This window comes from Antechinus flavipes, chromosome 3, assembly GCF_016432865.1.
Source record: "Antechinus flavipes isolate AdamAnt ecotype Samford, QLD, Australia chromosome 3, AdamAnt_v2, whole genome shotgun sequence".
Taxonomy (NCBI): Eukaryota; Metazoa; Chordata; class Mammalia; order Dasyuromorphia; family Dasyuridae; genus Antechinus; species Antechinus flavipes.
In genome coordinates, this window is record NC_067400.1 from 113,032,694 (window position 1) to 113,052,206 (window position 19,513).

Below are 19,513 nucleotides of genomic sequence, written 5' to 3' on the forward strand. Positions count from 1 at the left end.
TGTTATGGCTCCCTCCTTCTCCTGAATTTTAGCATGTCCACATATATCTGTTTCGGGGTTGAATTCTACCACCATAATATATTACTAGGATAAACTTTTTTTTTTTAATTTTATATTTATGTACTTCGCACACAATAAGGTGCCTTACACACAGTAATCACTGAATACATTTTTGTCAAATGGAATAGACTATATCTTTGAAGAATCAGGTGATCCACAGAAGTAAATTTCCTAGAAAAGAGAGGCTTTATTTTTGGTTTCAAAAAAACTTTAGCAAATATAGTCTTCTTATAATTTTCGATAGTGTCTTTCTGAAATGCATTAAATATTTTGCCTTTCCTATTTAAATAACATTTGAAACTCCTTTTACTGTGTCATTGTATGATCTCATAACTGAGAGGGCTAGGGTTGTGTTTTACAAAATTTGACTCCAAATTTCTATGTTTTTTGAAATCTTGATTTTGCTTTAAACGATCTCTAATGGTACATTTTCTCTGTCCAACTGCCAGCAACTGCTTTTTGATGCTCCTTGTATTGTTAGCAGAGAATTTGGCCATGTTATTTATTAACCTCTGTTCCTTTGTGAGCTAGAAAACTTAGATAACACTTGTTAGAATTGATTCTACAATACAAGTAGATATATTCTATTGAAGCATTGAGGTGCTGTGATGAATAAGATGCAAGGATATTAGTGAATTACCTTTTGGCTATTGTGAGACTTTTTCTCCTTATTTCTTGGCTGCATTCCATTTGGTTTAGGTTGCCAGATAAGTAAATGGCCTCCAGATACTTGATTTTGTCTGGCACTTTACAGTTTTCAAAGTACTTTAATATCCATTATCTCATTGGAGTCTTACAAGAATCTCATGAGGTAGACAGAGCTATTATACCAATTTACAAATGGGTAATATGAAATTTAAAGAAGTTAAGTGATTTTTCCCAAGGTCACATGGAGAGTAAATGATAAAGCTGAAACTAGAATCAATGTCTTAGTCATGTAGTTCAGAGACATTTTTTCTCTATCTTATGCTGCTATAAGCATTATGCTTTCCAAATATTTCTGAAATGGTCTTTTTCAAATCAGTTTAATAAACAAAAAATTTTGCTCCTCAAAGAAACACAAACATGACAAAGTATTCTCAGAAATATTTAAATTTAAGTTTAAAATAGCTATATAAACAGAATTAAATAAATACATATAAATTTTTTATACTTTATCTTTAACCTTCATTAAAATTTTGCATCTGTGTTTTACAACCTACTCTGAAAGGTCACTAGAATATTTAGGATGCTAACAGAAAATTTAGGGGAAAAAGCAATAGCTAGAATAATTATCTTTATTTCAAAGGTCCAAAGACTTCCAGGTAATAGTTAATGTTATTTTAAATTCAAATTATTATTCAATCTTTTACTGAAATGAATATTATAGAAAAGAAATACATTGGTGTAGAATAGTAATAACTTTTGAATGGAAGACATCAAGCATGGCTAAGTGCATTTTCTCTTTTTGATGCATGAGGATTGCCTACATTAAGTGCCTATTCAATGAAATGAAAATATGACTTTAATTTTCAGTTCTCTGAAAAGAACGTACATTGCATTTGTAATCACGTTTTACATTATCAAAAAAGCATTTAATATAAGAATAAAAGAACATTTTTATTTGTTTTGAGATTTATTCAAATAAAGCAAAGGAATTTTCATCAATGGAACTAAAAAGATACATACTGTTATCTATCCAGATTTATGTATATTTGAATGCTTCAAATAATTTTTAAAGTGAAAATTTACCCTAAAAATATTATGCCAATATTTCTTGATAGGGCTGCTTTTGAGCACATAATTATATAGAGAGGACTAATTGAAGTTGATCAATTGTTTCATAAACTGTATTTTTAAAGTGTTATTATGATATTGATTATTATTATTAAGCGATACACAATTATCATTCTAGTTCTCTGTGTCTTGAAAATGTCTTCTTTTGTTATCTAAATACTTATTTGAAACATATAACCTTTGCTATAAATTTTCTTTAGTGAAAAGTTGACTTTAAAAAAAATGGCAATATGGCTTTTGTGTGAAAAAAAATACAATAATCATGGCATAATAAAAAGAGTAGTGAACTTAAAGACAACAGAGCTGAGTTATAGATCACAGTTTTAGAAAGGACTTCATAAGCCACTTTCTTCAACTTTGTTGCTTTAGAATTGAGAAATTTGAGGGCCCGTAATATCAAGTGATTTGTCCAATGTAGCATAAGAGATGAAATTTGAACCTAGGTCCTCTGATTTCAGTTCAATTGAATGGTAGCTTTAGCACTTGATAGCTGCTTGATTTGGGGGAAAATCATTTAAACTCTGCCTCTCTACTTATTCATTAATTGGAATATATTTAAATGATTTGTAATGGAAATTCTAGTTGTATAACTTCCTCTACCATGTCAAATAACAACCTGTAGATTATATCCTAGGGAGGGGCCTGAATGTTTGCAAATTGTTCATGGAACCTTCATTTATGGTAATCATTTCTGTGTGGCTCATGTTGATTATATTGCTTTTTCCATTCAATATACTCACTAAAATCCATCTGTGGGTAAGGTATATCCAAGACAGTGAAGAAGAACAATAATATATCTACATTACCTGGGAAGGGGCTAGTTTTCCTTTTACGTAGTCTTACAAAGCCATTTTCACACAGATTACATAAGAAATAATTATAAGGAGTAAACTTGGGGAAAATGATGATGATATTTTTTATTGATCCTTTGGTTGTCTCTATTTTCCATGAATCATTATAAATAAGAAAAATTAATGGTTAGCCACTTTGGGAAGAAGTTAGTTCACTGGAATCTTAATGGGACTTTTTCTCATCAGAACAAATAAATTTATTATGATTTTTCTGTCAGTCAACCTGGTATACAGTAACATTTTGTAAAAAAGACAACCTGATGTATTGTAGAAAGAGTTTTGCATTTGGAGTTGACAGACATAGATTCAAATGTTCTTCTATTTATTGGTTCTAGGTTCTATAAAATGAGAGAGAGGTTGTATTTGGTGATCTCCAAGAAGCTTTCATTTCTAAATCTAGTATCTTAAATTCATTTGGAAGAAATAAAAGCTCAAGATTATCAAAGGAATTAATGGGGAAAAGTGCAAAGAACAATTTCCTCTAAATCTAAAACTATGTTATAAAATGTAAGTCATCGAAACGATTTGAAAGTAGCTAAGAAATAGGGTAGTATAGAAATTAGGTACACAAGACACAATAGTCAATGACTAGAGTAATATACTTTTGATAAACCAAAATACTCCAGCATATGAGATAAGAACTCAAAAAATGGCACACATTGGTGGGAAAATTGAAAAATATTATGGCAGAAACTAGGTATTGACTAATATCTAATACCCTATATCCAAGATAAGATCTAAATGCGTTCATGATTTAAATTATAAAGTGTGACAGTATAAGCAAATTAGTCTACTTGTCAGATTGTGGAGAAGGGAGGAATTTATGGCCAAAGAAGAACTAGAGAACATTGTGAAATGCAAAATTGATCATTTTGATTACATTGAACCAGAAAGATTTTGCACAAACAAAACTAATAAAATCAAGATTAGAAGGGCAGCAAAAAAATGTGAAATAATGCTTATAGCCAATGTTTCTGCAAAAGATCTCATTTCTAAAATATATAGAGAACCGAACAGAAATTATAAATAAGTTATTCCCCAATTGATAAATGGTTAAAGGTTATGAATAGACAATTTCAGGTGAAGAAATTAAAACCATTTCTAGTCATATGAAATGAAAGTTAAAAAATTCTGAGATATTACTTCACACCTCTCAGATTAGTTAAAATGATAGGAAAAGATAATGATAAATGTTGGAGGGGAGAAGGGAAAACTAGATCACTATAGTATTATTGGTGAAGTTGTGAAATTTCTGGCAAGCAATTTGGAATTGTACCTAAATGGCTATAAAATTATGTATACTCCTTAATCCAGCAGCATCTCTACTTAAGCTATATCCCCAAAATAATCATAAAAGAGAGGAAAAGACCCACATGTTCAAGTCCTTTATGCAATAACAAGAAAGTGAAAACTGAGTTTATGCTCATCAGTTACAGAATGACTGAATAAAGTATAGCATATAAATGTAATGGAATATTATTATTTTATAAGAAATGTTAAGCAGGCTGATTTCAGAAAAGCTGGAAAAGATTTACATGAACTGATATTAGTTGAATTGAGCAGAACCAAAAGAACATTGTACAGAGTAACAAGAAGATTATGTGATGATGAACTGTGATGGACTTGGTTCTTTTCAACAATGAGATGATTCAAGGAAATTCCAATATACTTGGGCTATGCCATTCCACATCCAAAAAGAGACTATGGAGACTGAATATAGATCAAATCATACTATTTTCATCATTTTTGTTTGCTTGGTTTTTTTTTCTGATTTTTTTTCACTTTTTGCTCTGATTTTTCTTGTACAAAATAACAAATATGGAAATATATTTTAAAAGAATTGCACATGTTTAATCTATAGCATATTGCTTGCTGTCTTAGAGAGAGGGGAGGTAAGGGAAGGAGGGAGAAAAAATTGGAACTCAATGTCTTAAAAATGGATGTTGAAAATTATCTTTACATATATTTGGAAAAATAAAATACTATTGAGAAAAAATAAAGCTAGCATCTTTTGACCGAGTTTAATATCTGTGAATACTCAGTAACTGAAATAATCAGGACTAAATAATTAGAATCAATTATAAAATTACCCATTGACAAACCACAGAAAAGGCTATGATCTATTACCTATTATCTGGAGCTTGAAGAAGATGCCAATAATTTATAATCTGAACTCTGAAAGAAAAAATTAAAAAGCAGGGTCTTTTGACCCACAAACTCAGAAATGTCCTTTTCCTCTATATTCTTAAGTTTTTTTTTTTTTTGTTGTTTGTTTGTTTTTTTTCCCCTTTCTTTAGCCTCTAAAAGATGCTTTCTTGTCCAGGTAATAGATACAAGAAAGACTAAACTAGTAACTTCTCAAATGCTAGTTTGGTAGCAAAACAGAGTGAAGCATTCATGCACAGGCATTTGTTTGATATGATTAGCAAAGTTTGTTAATCATTGTAACTTATGTGACTTATTGCAAATAAAACTTCCCATGCCTATTGTACATATCCAGTTATATCACTTATAGCATCATGTTTTCTTTAGCAGCTAACAAAGGAATAAATGAAAAAAGTAGACAGACCTTCCTAAATAGACTGTTCATGAAGTGAACAGTGAGAGAAATAGGACAGTGGGAGGAATGCTGAAATTAAGTGTCACTACAGGCAGTCATATTTTTATTGTATTACAACTCTTCAAAAATCTTAAATGAGATGCTAAGGTTTTCATATTATTTTTCTATTCATTTTCATAAGAATTTATGCCAACATAGACATCTGTCTATATGAGACAAGCTCTCTATCTCTCTCTTTGTCTCTCTCTATATACATATACATATACATATATACATATATATATATATATAATTTTTTTAGTATTATGCATAGTTTCAAAATTAAAGGGCTGACCTCAAAATCAGAAAGACCCAAGTTCAAATCTCACCTCTGACATATACTGATATGTATTCCTCTTCAAGTAACTTAATCTATCAGTGCCCCGGGTGAATATAAGAACTGAGATGCAGAACAATTGTAGATCCACCAAGGTGAGAGTGTGTTCCCTCAATATCAGTTTTCTACATTGATAAATTCAAAGGTCTAAATAAAAGCATTTTTTTTGGTTATGTCTTTATGGAACTTGGAAGTATGTCAAAATTGAAGAAAAATATTTTCAGAAATTGATTTACTTTTTTTTTTCAGTAGATACCATCAAAAATTCAACTCACTGCTTTCAATTATGAATCAGAGAATAGTTAATAAGAGTTCCCTCATAATTAATTCAGATTTTAAAGCAGCATTTTCCAATTTCACTAGTTTTAACTAAAAAAAAAAAAAGGCTTTCCCAGGATTAAAAAAAAAATGATAGAAAGTTCCAGGAAGAAGATAACATACACAGGGGTTATGAAAAATAATTCAGAAAACATCACATCTGCAGAGGTGGAAATAAAAACCCAACGGATGCTACAAGGTGATATTAAGACAATTTTCTGCTCTGTAGCTGCAGTAAAAGGTTACTTAGTATTGACAATATTTCTTAGGATCCACAGAGTAAAAGCAGTTAGAACTTAACATAAAGAATGATATAACTATACTATTGTTGAGATAATCTTATCTTACTAAAAATTGTGAAATAAAACTGAAATAAATATTATGACTGAAAATACAAAAAAAAATGTGATCTAAGAGAGAAAAAAAATAAATACTTTCCAATACTTCCTATTACTATTCCCTCTTTAATATTATAATTAATGGATTGTAACATTTATTATATGCAATAGTAGTGGATGATATTGTTGTCTAACAAATTAATGACTAAGTAATCAATAAGAAGAATAGACTTGTCATCTTGTATTTTTATCAATTTTTGAGTTTACAATTTCTTGTTAATAATCTATATAGTAAAATGCTATTTTACATATTAAACTTTTCAATTATTTCTGAGAAAGAATTCAGGAAAAATGTCAATGGTATGTTTAAGTATTTACTAGAAGAAATGTGAATATATTTTCTTTTGCAGCTGTTAAGTATTTTCATATAAACAATTAAATAGTATGTAAGTTCAAGATAATACAACAAATAAGTCCACTGTTAATGTTATTTAAATAATCAATATACAGCACATATATTTAGAATAACAATTAATGTTTGAAATTTAATGTACTTTGTAATTCCACTATCTATTTAGTAAGTCATTAAAATCTCTTTTATATTTATATATTTACCTTAAAATATTATATGCAAATTGACCTTTTACAACATTTCTTTTCTAAAAAGCCTCATGATTCCTATACTGATTAACTCTAACTCTGACAGAATATTTAAATTCAGTTCACACATCCTAGAGCAAACCATTCTGATCTCTGATATCATCCTACTTTAGTCCCTTCCTTAAGTTCTCCATATACTTCTTTTATTATAAGATGTAATTGAACTTAACTGATATTCTTTCATGTTCTATCTTTAATAGCTAACCATTAAGATCTACCACTTGAATATTTTAAAAGTTGCTCCTTTAGAGTGGGGTAAAACCCTACTGACTTGCCATTCATGACCTACTAAATGTCACCCTTTGGTAATAACCAGCACTGAATTCTTCTGTTCTTGCTACAAGGATGCTAACCTTCCCTGGAGATTGTCACAAAATTAAGTTGACTTCACCTTATTTAAATTCTTGACACAAAATCTTAGCTGAGCTATTGCTGATGCATGATAATCTTTCCACTTTGCCCTGTTGACTCACATCTCTTTTCCCAAATTGACTATTTAAATGACTTCTTTTACTTCTTTTTTTTTTTTCTTCTGTGACTAGAATCAAGAGAAAAGGTGAAAATGCTGAGAACTCATGGGGAACAAACGAGATAACCAACATAGAATGGTTTTAATCTTTTCTGTGGAATACATGAGTAGATCTCAGGTCATCTTTTTTTTTTTTTTTTTTTCTGAGTAAGGGCAGTCCTTGATGCCTTTGATCTCACTTGAAATCTGACATGTCTTCTGATAAATTATTATACTAGTCTTTATAAAATGAGCATTAATTATTATTTTTTTCAATCAGCAATATTCTGTCTTCTGTCCCTTTTCTTAAAAAAAGGAAATGAAATCACTATTCAACACAGGGGTAGTCATACCATATTGACTATGTCTAAAAGGACCTTTAAATGTGAACATAATGTAAATATGCACACAAATTTACATACATACTTATTACATAATATTGCATATTTTTAAAATCATTTCTTCTTCTTCTTTTTTTTTTGGCCTGGCTTTACTATAAAACATTTTTATATTCTCCATTTTAATATCCTTATTAGAGAATTCCACACATCTATTTGCATTATATTTCATATCATATATATATATGTATATATAATGTATATAAATCTATGCCTTATTCTTCACTCTGATTCTGTATTATGAAGTGTATATAGCATGTGTTATCATTAATACTCTGTAACTGTGATTAGTTCTTAATGCTCAGCAGAATTTGTAGGCTGTCTTTCCTTCCCTTTTCATTCTTCTTTTAAGATAATTACAATATAATAGAACCACTCCCAAGCTAATTGTTGCTCAATCTTTCAGTCTTATTTAGTCTAGTCTAACACCTGATGGACCAAAATCAATCAATACAGTCCATGGGTGGGGTTTTTGTTGTTGTTGTTGTTGTTGCTGTTGTTGTTGTTTTGTATTAAAGCTTTTTATTTTCAAAACATATGCATAGGTAGTTTTCAACATTCACCCTTCCAAAACCTAGTGTTCTAAAAATTTTCCCTCCCTTACCCCCACCTCCTCCCCTAGACAGCAAGTAATGCAATATATGTTAAACAGGTGCAATTCTTCTATACACATTTCCACAATTATCGTGCTGCACAAGAAAAATCAGATAAAAAAGGAAAAAAATGAGAAAGAAAACAAAATGCAAGCAAACAACATCAAAAAAAGTGAAAATACTAGGTTGTGATTCACACTCAATCTCCATAGTCCTTTCTTGGGATGCAGATGGCTCTCTCCCTCACAAGAGCATTGGGACTGACTAGAATCAAGACATTGTTGAAAAGAGCCATGTCCATCAAAATTGATTGTTCTATATTATTGATGTTGCTGTGTACAATGATCTCCTAGTTCTGTTCACTTCACTTAGCCCCAGCTCATATAAGTCTCTCCAGGTTTCTTTGAAGTCATCCTGCTGATCGGTTCTTATAGAACCATACTCAATGGAGAATATTCAAACATGGGGGAAGCCAAAAAAAATTCCGGTAGGCAAGGGTTTGGGATATTTTGTTCAAGCAACAGCAAGGAGTAATCACTGGATTACAGGATATGTAGGGATTGGGGTGAAGGTGTAAGAAGACTGTAAAAGTGGAGAAGGTTAAGTAATGTGAGGCTTGAATGTCAAACAGAAGGTTTTATATTTATTCCTGGGAGTGATGGGGAGTCACTGGACTTCATGGGTGTGTGTCTGTGAGTGTGTGTGTGTATGTGTGTTAGAAAGGTGGGATAGTAGATATGAGATGACATAGTAATACTTGCATTTTAGAAAGATCATTTTGTGAACTGAGGGGAAGTCATTCCATGGGTATTTTTCTTTAGGCTACAATTTGGTCTAAAAAGGTGGAACTGACACCCCATTCCATTCTTGGGGATCTATGCCAAACAGATGATGTATGTTTCTAAACTTGCTCATTGCTTGGTACACACTTTTCCTCCTGGAATGCCACTTCCTTCTGCAAATTCTTCCTTCTGTACTCATATCTGTGACATCAAAATAGGTAGAAAGCAACAATTCTGCAGAATTTGCACAGATTTCTATACCCTGAATATGATCTCTCTTTGCAGAGTTTAGAACTTCATCTTGCACCTGGTGCATAGAATCTTCCACTAAGTATTGGGAACAAGAGATTTTAATTTAAATTTAATTAAATTTAAATTTTAAAAGTGTGCTAGTTCCTGCCCTCAGGGACTTTACATTTTGAAGAGGAGAGATAAAACATTGAGGGAATGAGTTTGGAGAAGGGAGCTCCCCTTTGTCGGGGGAGTTGTTTGTTATTGTTGTTTGTCCCTGACCATGACTGCAGGAAGGTGAAGTCATTGCAAACAAGTTAATTGGATTTAAGTGATGGAGTTCGGTACAAAGGCACCAGCCTCACTTTTTCTCTGAAGCTATTTGGATCCAGTGACTGGAGATGACTCTGGATCCAGTCAGTGGGAGAATTTAGCCTTTTTAAATTAGGATCTTTAAGAGGTTTCAGTTTGTCTAAGGCAACCAGTCATTCAGTGATTAGAGATAGGAATGGCCTTTTTTTACATAGTTAAAAAATCTGTTTGGGAGCAGGAGATAATCAGGATTTCTGGCTAAAATAGAAACAATTGCTCTTTATAAGAAAGGAAGGAAGAAAGGGGGAGAGGGAGGGAGGGAGGAAGGAGAAAGAGATACAGAGATGGAGAGAGAGAGAGAGGTATGGAGAGAGAGAGAAAAAGAAAGATAGAGACAGATACAGAGAGAGAGAAAGAGAAACAGAGCAGAGAAAGACAATGACAGAGACAGAGACAGACAGGCAGAAACACAGAGAAAGGGACAGAAACAAAAAGAGACAGAGACAGACAGAGAGCCAGCAGTGTTGCTTGGTCTTCAGTGGGATAGCTCTTACTCACACAGGCTAATGTTTGTTCTTCATTCTCAAGCACAACCATGACATCAGGAGGTGATGCTAGGACATGCAAATGATTTCAGTTTAAGAGAGGGAGCTGTCCAAAGTCCCTGACCTCACTCCTTCATCTGGGAAATCACAGCGATTGGGAACAATGATATTAAATAAGAAACTGTCATTCTCCTTCCAGTAACAATGATAGTATTAATTGGATTACTCTTGCCAGAAAGAAAGAAGTTAAAAATTGCAGGTCCGAAAATGGAAGGACAGATGACCAAATGCCCAGGCTGTACCCCAGTTATTTCCTCTTAAACGTTCAGCTGGAATATGAAGAATGGATCAAAGCTAGCATTGGCAAACTAAGGCCTGAGGGCCAATCCTGTTTGTGTGTAGCCCACAAGCTAAGAATCGATGATTTCATTGGTATAGGAATTCAGCAGAAGGAAGAACATTTTGCCAATTCAGTTCTATAAATGCTCTGAATTTCATTATCATAGAGCTGAATAAGTAAATTAAAAGGGTCATGAAAGGTCACATAATCAGCCAGGCAGTGCTTGTCTCTAGGTCTTACAGACTCTGAATGCAATTCTCTGTGCAATAAACTACCATCAAGAAACTAATGGGAAAAGTCCCTTTGATATTATACAATTATTTCCTTGTAGAAATTGTATATGATGTTCACCAATAGCTTTTTTTAAAGTTCCATCATGGAAATATGACCAAATGTCCTTTGCCTATTTGATAATAAATTTTCAGCTATGCATAGCTCTTAAATTTATACCATTGTGCTTCCTTATGCATTAAAACATGAGAATGAATTGATTATTTAATATTTATTTTTCTATGACAAAAAGAAAATATCTTGATATGATTCAAAAGGAAATGGAATTATTTTACATTGGAGTTTCTCCTGAACTCTCAAATGAATGTAGATAATTTTGCCTAGAATGTGGGAAATGAATCCTGATTTGTTGGTATAAGTGGATTCTTGCTCACATTAAAGCAAATGCCCCAGACCAATATTCCTCCATTGCAAAATAGCAAGGTGACACTGGAGACATTATTACATTTCACATTTATATAGAGAGGTGCCCACTCATGTTGAATCTTGCTGCTGCCTGAAAATAAAATCTTTTTCTTTAACCCTCAAGCTATCTATATTCAAAAGGCAGTTTTGTAATACTAAAATACTTGCAATTTTTCATTAAATAACTAGTATGCTGTAGTGGAAAAATACTGGATGTGAAGTCAGAAGACCTGGTTTCAAATCTTCTCATTTACTACATCTTTGACTCTGGAAAAACTATATGTAATTTTTTTAAAATTTTCATATCTGTAATAATTGGAAAGGAAAGGATTAGAATAAATGTGCTGTATGTTTTCTTTTCCCTCCTAGCCCTAAAAATGTAGTTTTATAATTCTGCATACATTTGCTACTAAAGAAATCCTTATTCATGCAAAGATTAGGTAGAGGACAAGATAGCTATTTTTTCTTAGAAAGAAAATTATTTTTCACTTTAGCATTAGATATATATGTATGTATATATATATATATATATATATATATATATATATATATATATATATATATTTGCTTTATCTCTAGTTAATTCTGTCAAGGAGTGGGCATAGTACTATCTAATTCTAAGTTTGCAGATGAAGAAATAAGCTATATGCTTGGTTTTTGATACTTTCTAAACTGTCACAAATGTAAAGAAAGAAAGAAAGTAAAGGAATAGAAAAAAAACCATTTTTAAATCACATAAATATGTTGACAGTAAAACAATGGCCAGGATATTTCTCAAGTAGCCTAATTTTATATATATATATATATATATATATATATATATACATATATATATATATATATATATATATGAGTTAGAAACCTGTTTCTATCATTAAGGAATAATAAACACATGCCTATAATTATGTAAGAATTTGAAGTGATATAATAAAGGCAGCTAGATAGAGTCAAGAAAACTTGATCAGATATTTAGCTTTATGATCATGAAAAAGTCACTTAATTTGTTAGCACTCATCTATTGGAGAAAGAAATGTAAGCTCCTTGAGTTCAGGAATTGTTTTCCTCCCTCCCTCCCTCCCTCTCTTCCTTCCTTCCTTCTTCCCTCCCTCCCTTTCTTCCTTCCTTCTTTCCTCCCTTCCTCCTTTTCTCCCTCCCTCCTTCCTTCCTCCTCCCTTCCTTCCTTCCTCCCTTCTTTCCTTCCTTCCTCCCTTCCTTCCTTCCTCCCTCCCTTCCTCCCTTCCTTCCTTCCTCCCTCCCTTCCTCCTTCTCTTCTTCTTCTTTTTAAAATTTGTATTACCAGCATTACCAGCATAGAGTCTAGCAGATAGCATGCTCCTACTCAATGTTTATTGACCATTATAAAGTTCCCTGAGGCACTAATGGAACAAACATCTTGCTCCAAGTCATACAGTCATTATGCTTTAGAGAAAGGAGAACTCAAGTCTTCCTGCCTAACACCAGCTTCTTCCCTACTCAGTGATACCTCTACAATTCAGAAACTGATTATTTCAGAAAAATACTGAAAATATTTATTTCAGACTTATGAACTGATGCAAAATGAAGCAAGTGGAAGCAAGAGAACATTGTATACAGAAATAGCAATATTATATGATGATCAACTGTGAATAACCTAGCTATTCTCAGCAATAAAATGATCCAAAAGAATTTCAAAAAATTCATGCTGAAAAGTGCTATCCACATTCAGAGAGAAAACTATGGAATATGACAGCAGATCAAAATATACAGATGCAATATGGCTTCTGGGGGAGACAAAAAAGATTTTGTGGGCCCCTGATTTTGGGGGAGGTCTTCTGCTCTAACAATAAGTCTGTAATCCTAAATCTTTAGCTTTGGAGTGTGCCTCAGGAACTTTTCCACACTCTCATTTTAAGAGCAACAATCTGTCTGATTCTGAATAGACCACTCCTCAATTCATTGCTCACTGATAATCTGGTCAGTGAGAACCAAATTCCAGAGACCACTACTCTGGGCCAAACAATTAGCATATCAATGATAGAAAGTTGGATAAATGTATTTCTTTGCTTCTGTTTCCTTACTAATTTCTTCTGGAACTTAATCACTTGTAATGGCATTACAGTTACAATAAAACTTTACCCCTTGACTAGGAAATGGATTCAAGAATGCATATTCCTTTGAGACACCTTATGACACTGGTCTGTGATCCCACACTTTTGGGGTCCCCTTCCCAATTTCAATAATACTATTTTCACTTTTTCATGGTTTTTGTTAAGTTCTGTTTTATCTTTCCAATGTGACTCATATGGAAATATGTTTAACATAATTGCACATGTATGATCTATATCAGATTGTTTCCTATCTTGGAGAGGAGAAGGGAAAGTGAGGGATAGAGAAAAATTTGGAACTCAAAAATGTTAATAAAAATGAATGTTTAAAACTATCTTTATATGTAACTGGAAAAAAATAAAATATTTATTCCAGCATATTTTATTCATATCAAATATGATTCTTTTAAAATTGTATTGCAAAAGCACTATCTACTTCTGTCATAATTTTGAAACTAAAAACAGTTTTTCATTTTTTTAAGGTAACTTGATGAAGTGTTTACTTGAGAGATACAAAGCAGTTATTTCCTGGAGATAGAATTACAATTTTTGATGGCTTCACTGGAAAGAGATTCCTTTTTTAGGATTAACCAGTAATGATGCAAGCAGTAAGATTACAGTGAAATTTAAGATTCATCTGCACACATCTAGAGCTAATGTGTACTAAATCAATTAATATTGATGTTATGTTTTCAGGTGTATGCACATTTACTTAAGGAGCATCCAAAGATCCTATAATGGTGACCCCTTAAATCTGTGCCAACAGAACTCAACTTCTGGAAGGTCCTACCACAGAATTATGAATTTCATAGTTAGGATTGGCATAAGTAGCCAGGTAGATTGTCCAATCCATATCTGAAAAATATCTGCCACAACACATCCAAGAAGTGAACATCCATCCTCTGTTTGAAAATCTCTAGCAAAGTACACTCACCAACTAAGGAGGAAAGCCATTACACTTGTGAATGACTCTAATTTGTATAAAGTTCTGTAGGTTTTTTTTCTATTTTTTTCATACCAAGGTCAAATTTGCATTTCTACCACTCCCAACCATTGATATTACTTCTGATAACTGAAATTATAAGTCTTCAAATATTTATGGAGAGTAATTATCTATTTTTTGAATCATCTCTTCTTCAGGCTAAACATTCCTAGTTCCTTTAGCTGATCTTCCTATTCTGGTTGCTCTCTCTCTATATCTAGCTTTTATAAATATCCTTCTTAAAATGCAGTACACAGATCTCAACTCTCTACTCTAGATCTTGTTTGACCAGTATAGGATATAAGCAGATAATCACTCTCTTATTCCTGAAGGAAATACCTTTCAATAATGTAGAGCACTGAATAAGCTTTTTTGATCGACATAAACACTGTAAAAAAAATGTAAAAAACATATGCACGTAAATGCATATGGAGCTTTCAAGGATTCAGATATAGATGCAAAATAAAAACAAGTCTGATGTTTGGGGATAAACTAAACTGAGTATAGGAAAACTTATCCCTAGTTGATTAGTCACTGAGTAGTAAACTCTTTGGCCACCATAACTCCTCAAAAAAATAAAGCTTTTTGTAACTGCCAGTGTACAGAACTGGATTTCAATTCAAGGTATTTCAATGCAGAGATGTTAGTGAAATTCTAAGTAATAAAATATAAATAAATATTCCTTAATCTGTCACCTATTCATGATAACTAAAGCAAAAATGATAAAAAACCCAAAAAATTTACATTAGCATCATTTATCTCATTTACACACTGCCAAAAAGTAAATGAGAACCATGATACTATATTCAACAATATTCAAGTAAGAGAACAAGGTAACCTACTCACTTGCCATTCAGTGCAGCCACACCAACTGTACTTCGAGCAATTGACATACTAGCTACAAATGTCCACTGCTGACTTTGTGGATCCCACCTTTCCACTGTGTTCAGGTAGCTCCAGCCATCATGGCCTCCAACAGCATAAATTGGACCTTCAAGTACTGTCACACCTAACAAAGAAAAAAAAAAAGGAATAAATTTGCTTAGTTATTTATCAGCATAGATAATTCCTACAAAATAGAAATTGTTTTAATGTATATATATATCTATATATATATTTGTATGTGTATAAATAAACATACATATGTATGTATACATCTAGTTGTATGTATACATAAAGTATATTCATATGTATATAACATGCATAAATATATCCATATAGTACTCTGATATTAAGTATGGAGAAATAATTACAATGAAATACTAAAGAACATACAATAGCATAAATGGAACAGTCTCATTGAAATGAATTTTAACTATGCTAACAGAAAATAAATATGGCATTAGAGATGTTTTAGAATAAGATCCTCAATTTTCATTTTGGTTATAATAGAGTTATTTGTTAAAGCTAATAACATTGTGGTTCCCTGATCTCACAAACAGAAGTGTATGACCTGCCATATAGATTATCAGTTCATGGAAATAGATGCAAAGAATAGCATTACGTGTTGGAGCCTGAGAGATATCATAAATAAGTTATATTTAGATGTAATCATATTAGAAACAATAAAAAAGAAATATTGTGTGTCTATCTTAAGGACTTAAATAAACTAACACTTAGAATATTTTAGTAACATTTCAGATGAATTCAAATAAAGCCACAAATGAAATCCTACTGTTTTGTTTCTAAATACACACAAGTAAGTACAATCAAACTGTTAGGTTTGTTGTTCTTAGGAAACAACTATTTTCAAAATTTTAGCTACATACTTCTTGGCATATAGACATACTGTTTTCAGGTTATATTGTGGTAATTGCTTCAAGATATAGAAAAATTGGAACTTCATAAATACAATCCATAATAACTTTTAAAAAAAAGTGAAAATAATCATTCACAGAAAAAAAAAATGAATAAAGAATGTCTTCTGTTCAAACCATGACATACATATAGATAAGCCATCTCTTAAATTTTTTTGTAAGTATATTTATCTTGGATAGCACTGCAAAATGATAATGAGGCTAGCTTAGAAATGATCAGTAAAATGATAGACTTCTTTGAGAAATTATGCATTGTTTTCAATATAATCTGTTATCCAGAAACCCTAACACTATATATAAGTTAAAACCCAGTAAATTCAATAGGGAAGACTGAGCACCCCTCTCAGGTCATTATCTCTCTTTGGCTTATTTACCTTCTGAACTTTATGCCTAAATTTCCCTAACTGTTGGTTGAAATAAACAAACAAACAAAAAAAAACAAACCCCAAAACCTTTAGGTGTTGAGTGAACATTCAAAGAAACACATGCAAATTAGATTCCAAGACAGATTTTATTTCCTTCCCATAGAAAAGACACATAACAAAAAGATACACAAGAACTCTTTAAAAGATAGATATATAAAACAAACAAACAAACAAAAACCCCTCAGATTCTGATGGAAAGGAAATGAACAAGGAATTATAATTAGGACAATCAGTCTTTTTTTTTTTTTTTTTTTTTTTTTTTGTGAATACTTTCGCAATACTAAGTCTCAGGAATAGTCTACTCTAGAAAGTGAACCTATTTTGGGTAAATAGAGGAAGAGGATCAGGTATATTTTCTTTTTTTTTTCTTTTTTTAGCTATATAGTTTCTATTTTCACATACAAAACATAAGCTTTTGGTCTTTATTGCATCTCTTATAATTATTCTTCGATGTGCATATTTTTCTCTCTCTTTTTTTAAAATAACTTTTTATTGACAGAATCCATGCCAGGGTAATTTTTTACATTATCCCTTGCACTCACTTCTGTTCCAATTTTTCCCCTCCCTCCCTCAACCCCCTCCCCCAGATGGCAAACAGTCCTTTACACGTTAAATAGGTTACAATATATCCTAAATACAATATATGTGTGCAGAACCGAACAGTTCTCTTGTTGCACAGGGAGAATTGGATTCAGAAGGTAAAAATAACCTGGGAAGAAAACCAAAAATGTAAATAGTTCACATTCGTTTCCCAGTGTTCTTTCTTTGGGTGTAGCTGCTTCTGTCGATCATTGATCAATTGGAACTGAATTAGCTCTTTTTATCGAAGAGATCCACTTCCATCAGAACACATCCTCAAACAGTATCGTTGTTGAGATATATAATGATGATCTGATTCTGCTCATTTCACTTAGCATCAGTTCATGTAAATCTCGCCAGTCCTCTCTGTATTCATCCTGCTGGTCATTCCTTACAGAACAATAATATTCCATAACGTTCATATACCACAATTTACCCAGCCATTCTCCAATTGATGGGCATCCATTCATTTTCCAGTTTCTAGCCACTACAAACAGGGCTGCCACAAATATTTTGGCACATACAGGTCCCTTTCTCTTCTTTAGTATCTCTTTGGGGTATAAGCCCAGTAGAAACACTGCTGGATCAAAGGGTAAGCACAGTTTGGTAACTTTTTGAGCATAATTCCAAATTACTCTCCAGAATGGCTGGATGTATTCACAATTCCACCAACAATGTATTAGTGCCCCTGTTTTCCCACATCCCCTCCAACATTCCACATTATCTTTCCCTGTCACTCTAGCCAATCTGACAGGTGTGTAGTGGTATCTCAGCATTGTCTTAATATGCATTTCTCTGATTAATAATGATTTGGAGCATATTTTCATATGGCTAGAAATAGTTTTAATTTCTTTGTCTGAGAATTGTCTGTTCATATCCTTTGACCATTTATCAATTGGAGAATGGTTTGATTTCTTATAAATTAGAGTCAATTCTCTATTTTGGAAATGAGGCCTTTATCAGAACATTTGATTGTAAAAATGTTTTCCCAGTTTATTGTTTCCTTTCTCATCCTGTCTGCATTAGTTTTGTTTGTACAAAAACTTTTCAATTTGATATAATCAACATTTTCTATTTTGTGGTCAATAGTGATCTCTAGTTCTTCTTTGGTCATAAATTCCTTCCTGTTCCACAGGTCTGAGTGGTAAACTATCCTATGCTCTTCAAATTTATTTATAATCTCATCCTTTATGCCTAGGTCATGAACCCATTTTGACCTTATCTTGGTGTATGGTGTTACATCTGAGTCAATGCCTAGTTTCTGCCATACTAATTTCCAATTTTCCCAGCAATTTTTGTCAAATAATGCATTCTTATCCCCAAAACTAGGGTCTTTGGGTTTGTCACACACTATATTATTAAAGTTATTGGCTGTTTTGTCCTTTGAACCTAACCTATTCCATTGATCAACTAGTCTATTTCTTAGCCAATACCAGATGGTTTTAGTAACCGCTGATTTATAATATAATTTTAGATCTGATACACCTAGGCCACCTTCACTTGATTTTTTTTTTTCATTAATTCCCTTGAAATTCTTGATCTTTTGTTTTTCCATATGAACTTTGTTGTTATTTTTTCTGGGTCATCAAAATAGTTTTTGGGGAGTCTGATTGGTATAGCGCTAAATAAATAGATTAGTTTAGGTAGTATTGTCATTTTTATTATATTTGCTCTCCCAATCCAAGAGCATTTAATATTTTTCCAGTTGGTTAGAACAGAATTTGTGGAGAAAGTGTTTTGTAGTTTTGCTCATAAAGTTAGTGATTTTCCCTTGGCAGATAGATTCCTAAATATTTTATACAATCAGTAGTTACTTTCTCTTTGTAACTCTAACTTTGTTTTGTTAGTGATAATAAAAATGCTGATGACTTATGTGGGTTTATTTTGTATCCTGTGGTATATTTTCTAAAGCTTAAAAATGAAACCAATCATGAAGGTTGACTTGTCAATAGAAATCATTGGATTCAGATGGATGGAATCAGAATTATAGATTAAAACTGAAATGTACATTGAAGATCAATATGCTTATTTTACAAATGAGAAAGCTGAAGTTCAGAGAGATTAAATTAGGTGACTGTTGTTATATAGGTATCGGTGCCAAAGGCAGTATTCAATCCCAGATTCTCTAACTACAAATTGTCTTCTTTCTTTTATGTCAAGCTGTCTCTCATTTTTCCAGTTCATGTAGTGATCACATTTATATAGTGTTTTCGTGTCTGCAAAATATTTTATTGACCTCTCATCTTTTTCTTATGATAAAGTTATCAAGTATGTATTATATA

General features: G+C 32.0%; 1 protein-coding gene across 1 annotated transcript in view; it reads right to left on the reverse strand.

The window, feature by feature from the left end:
- The window catches only part of LOC127557058 (kelch-like protein 1), a 77,815-nt gene that overhangs the window by 45,321 nt on the left and 12,981 nt on the right, over positions 1-19,513 (reverse strand). Inside the window, exon 2 of the mRNA XM_051990534.1 lies at positions 15,257-15,419. Coding sequence (XP_051846494.1) covers positions 15,257-15,419 — 163 coding nt within the window. The remainder of the gene's footprint in view (positions 1-15,256; positions 15,420-19,513) is intronic.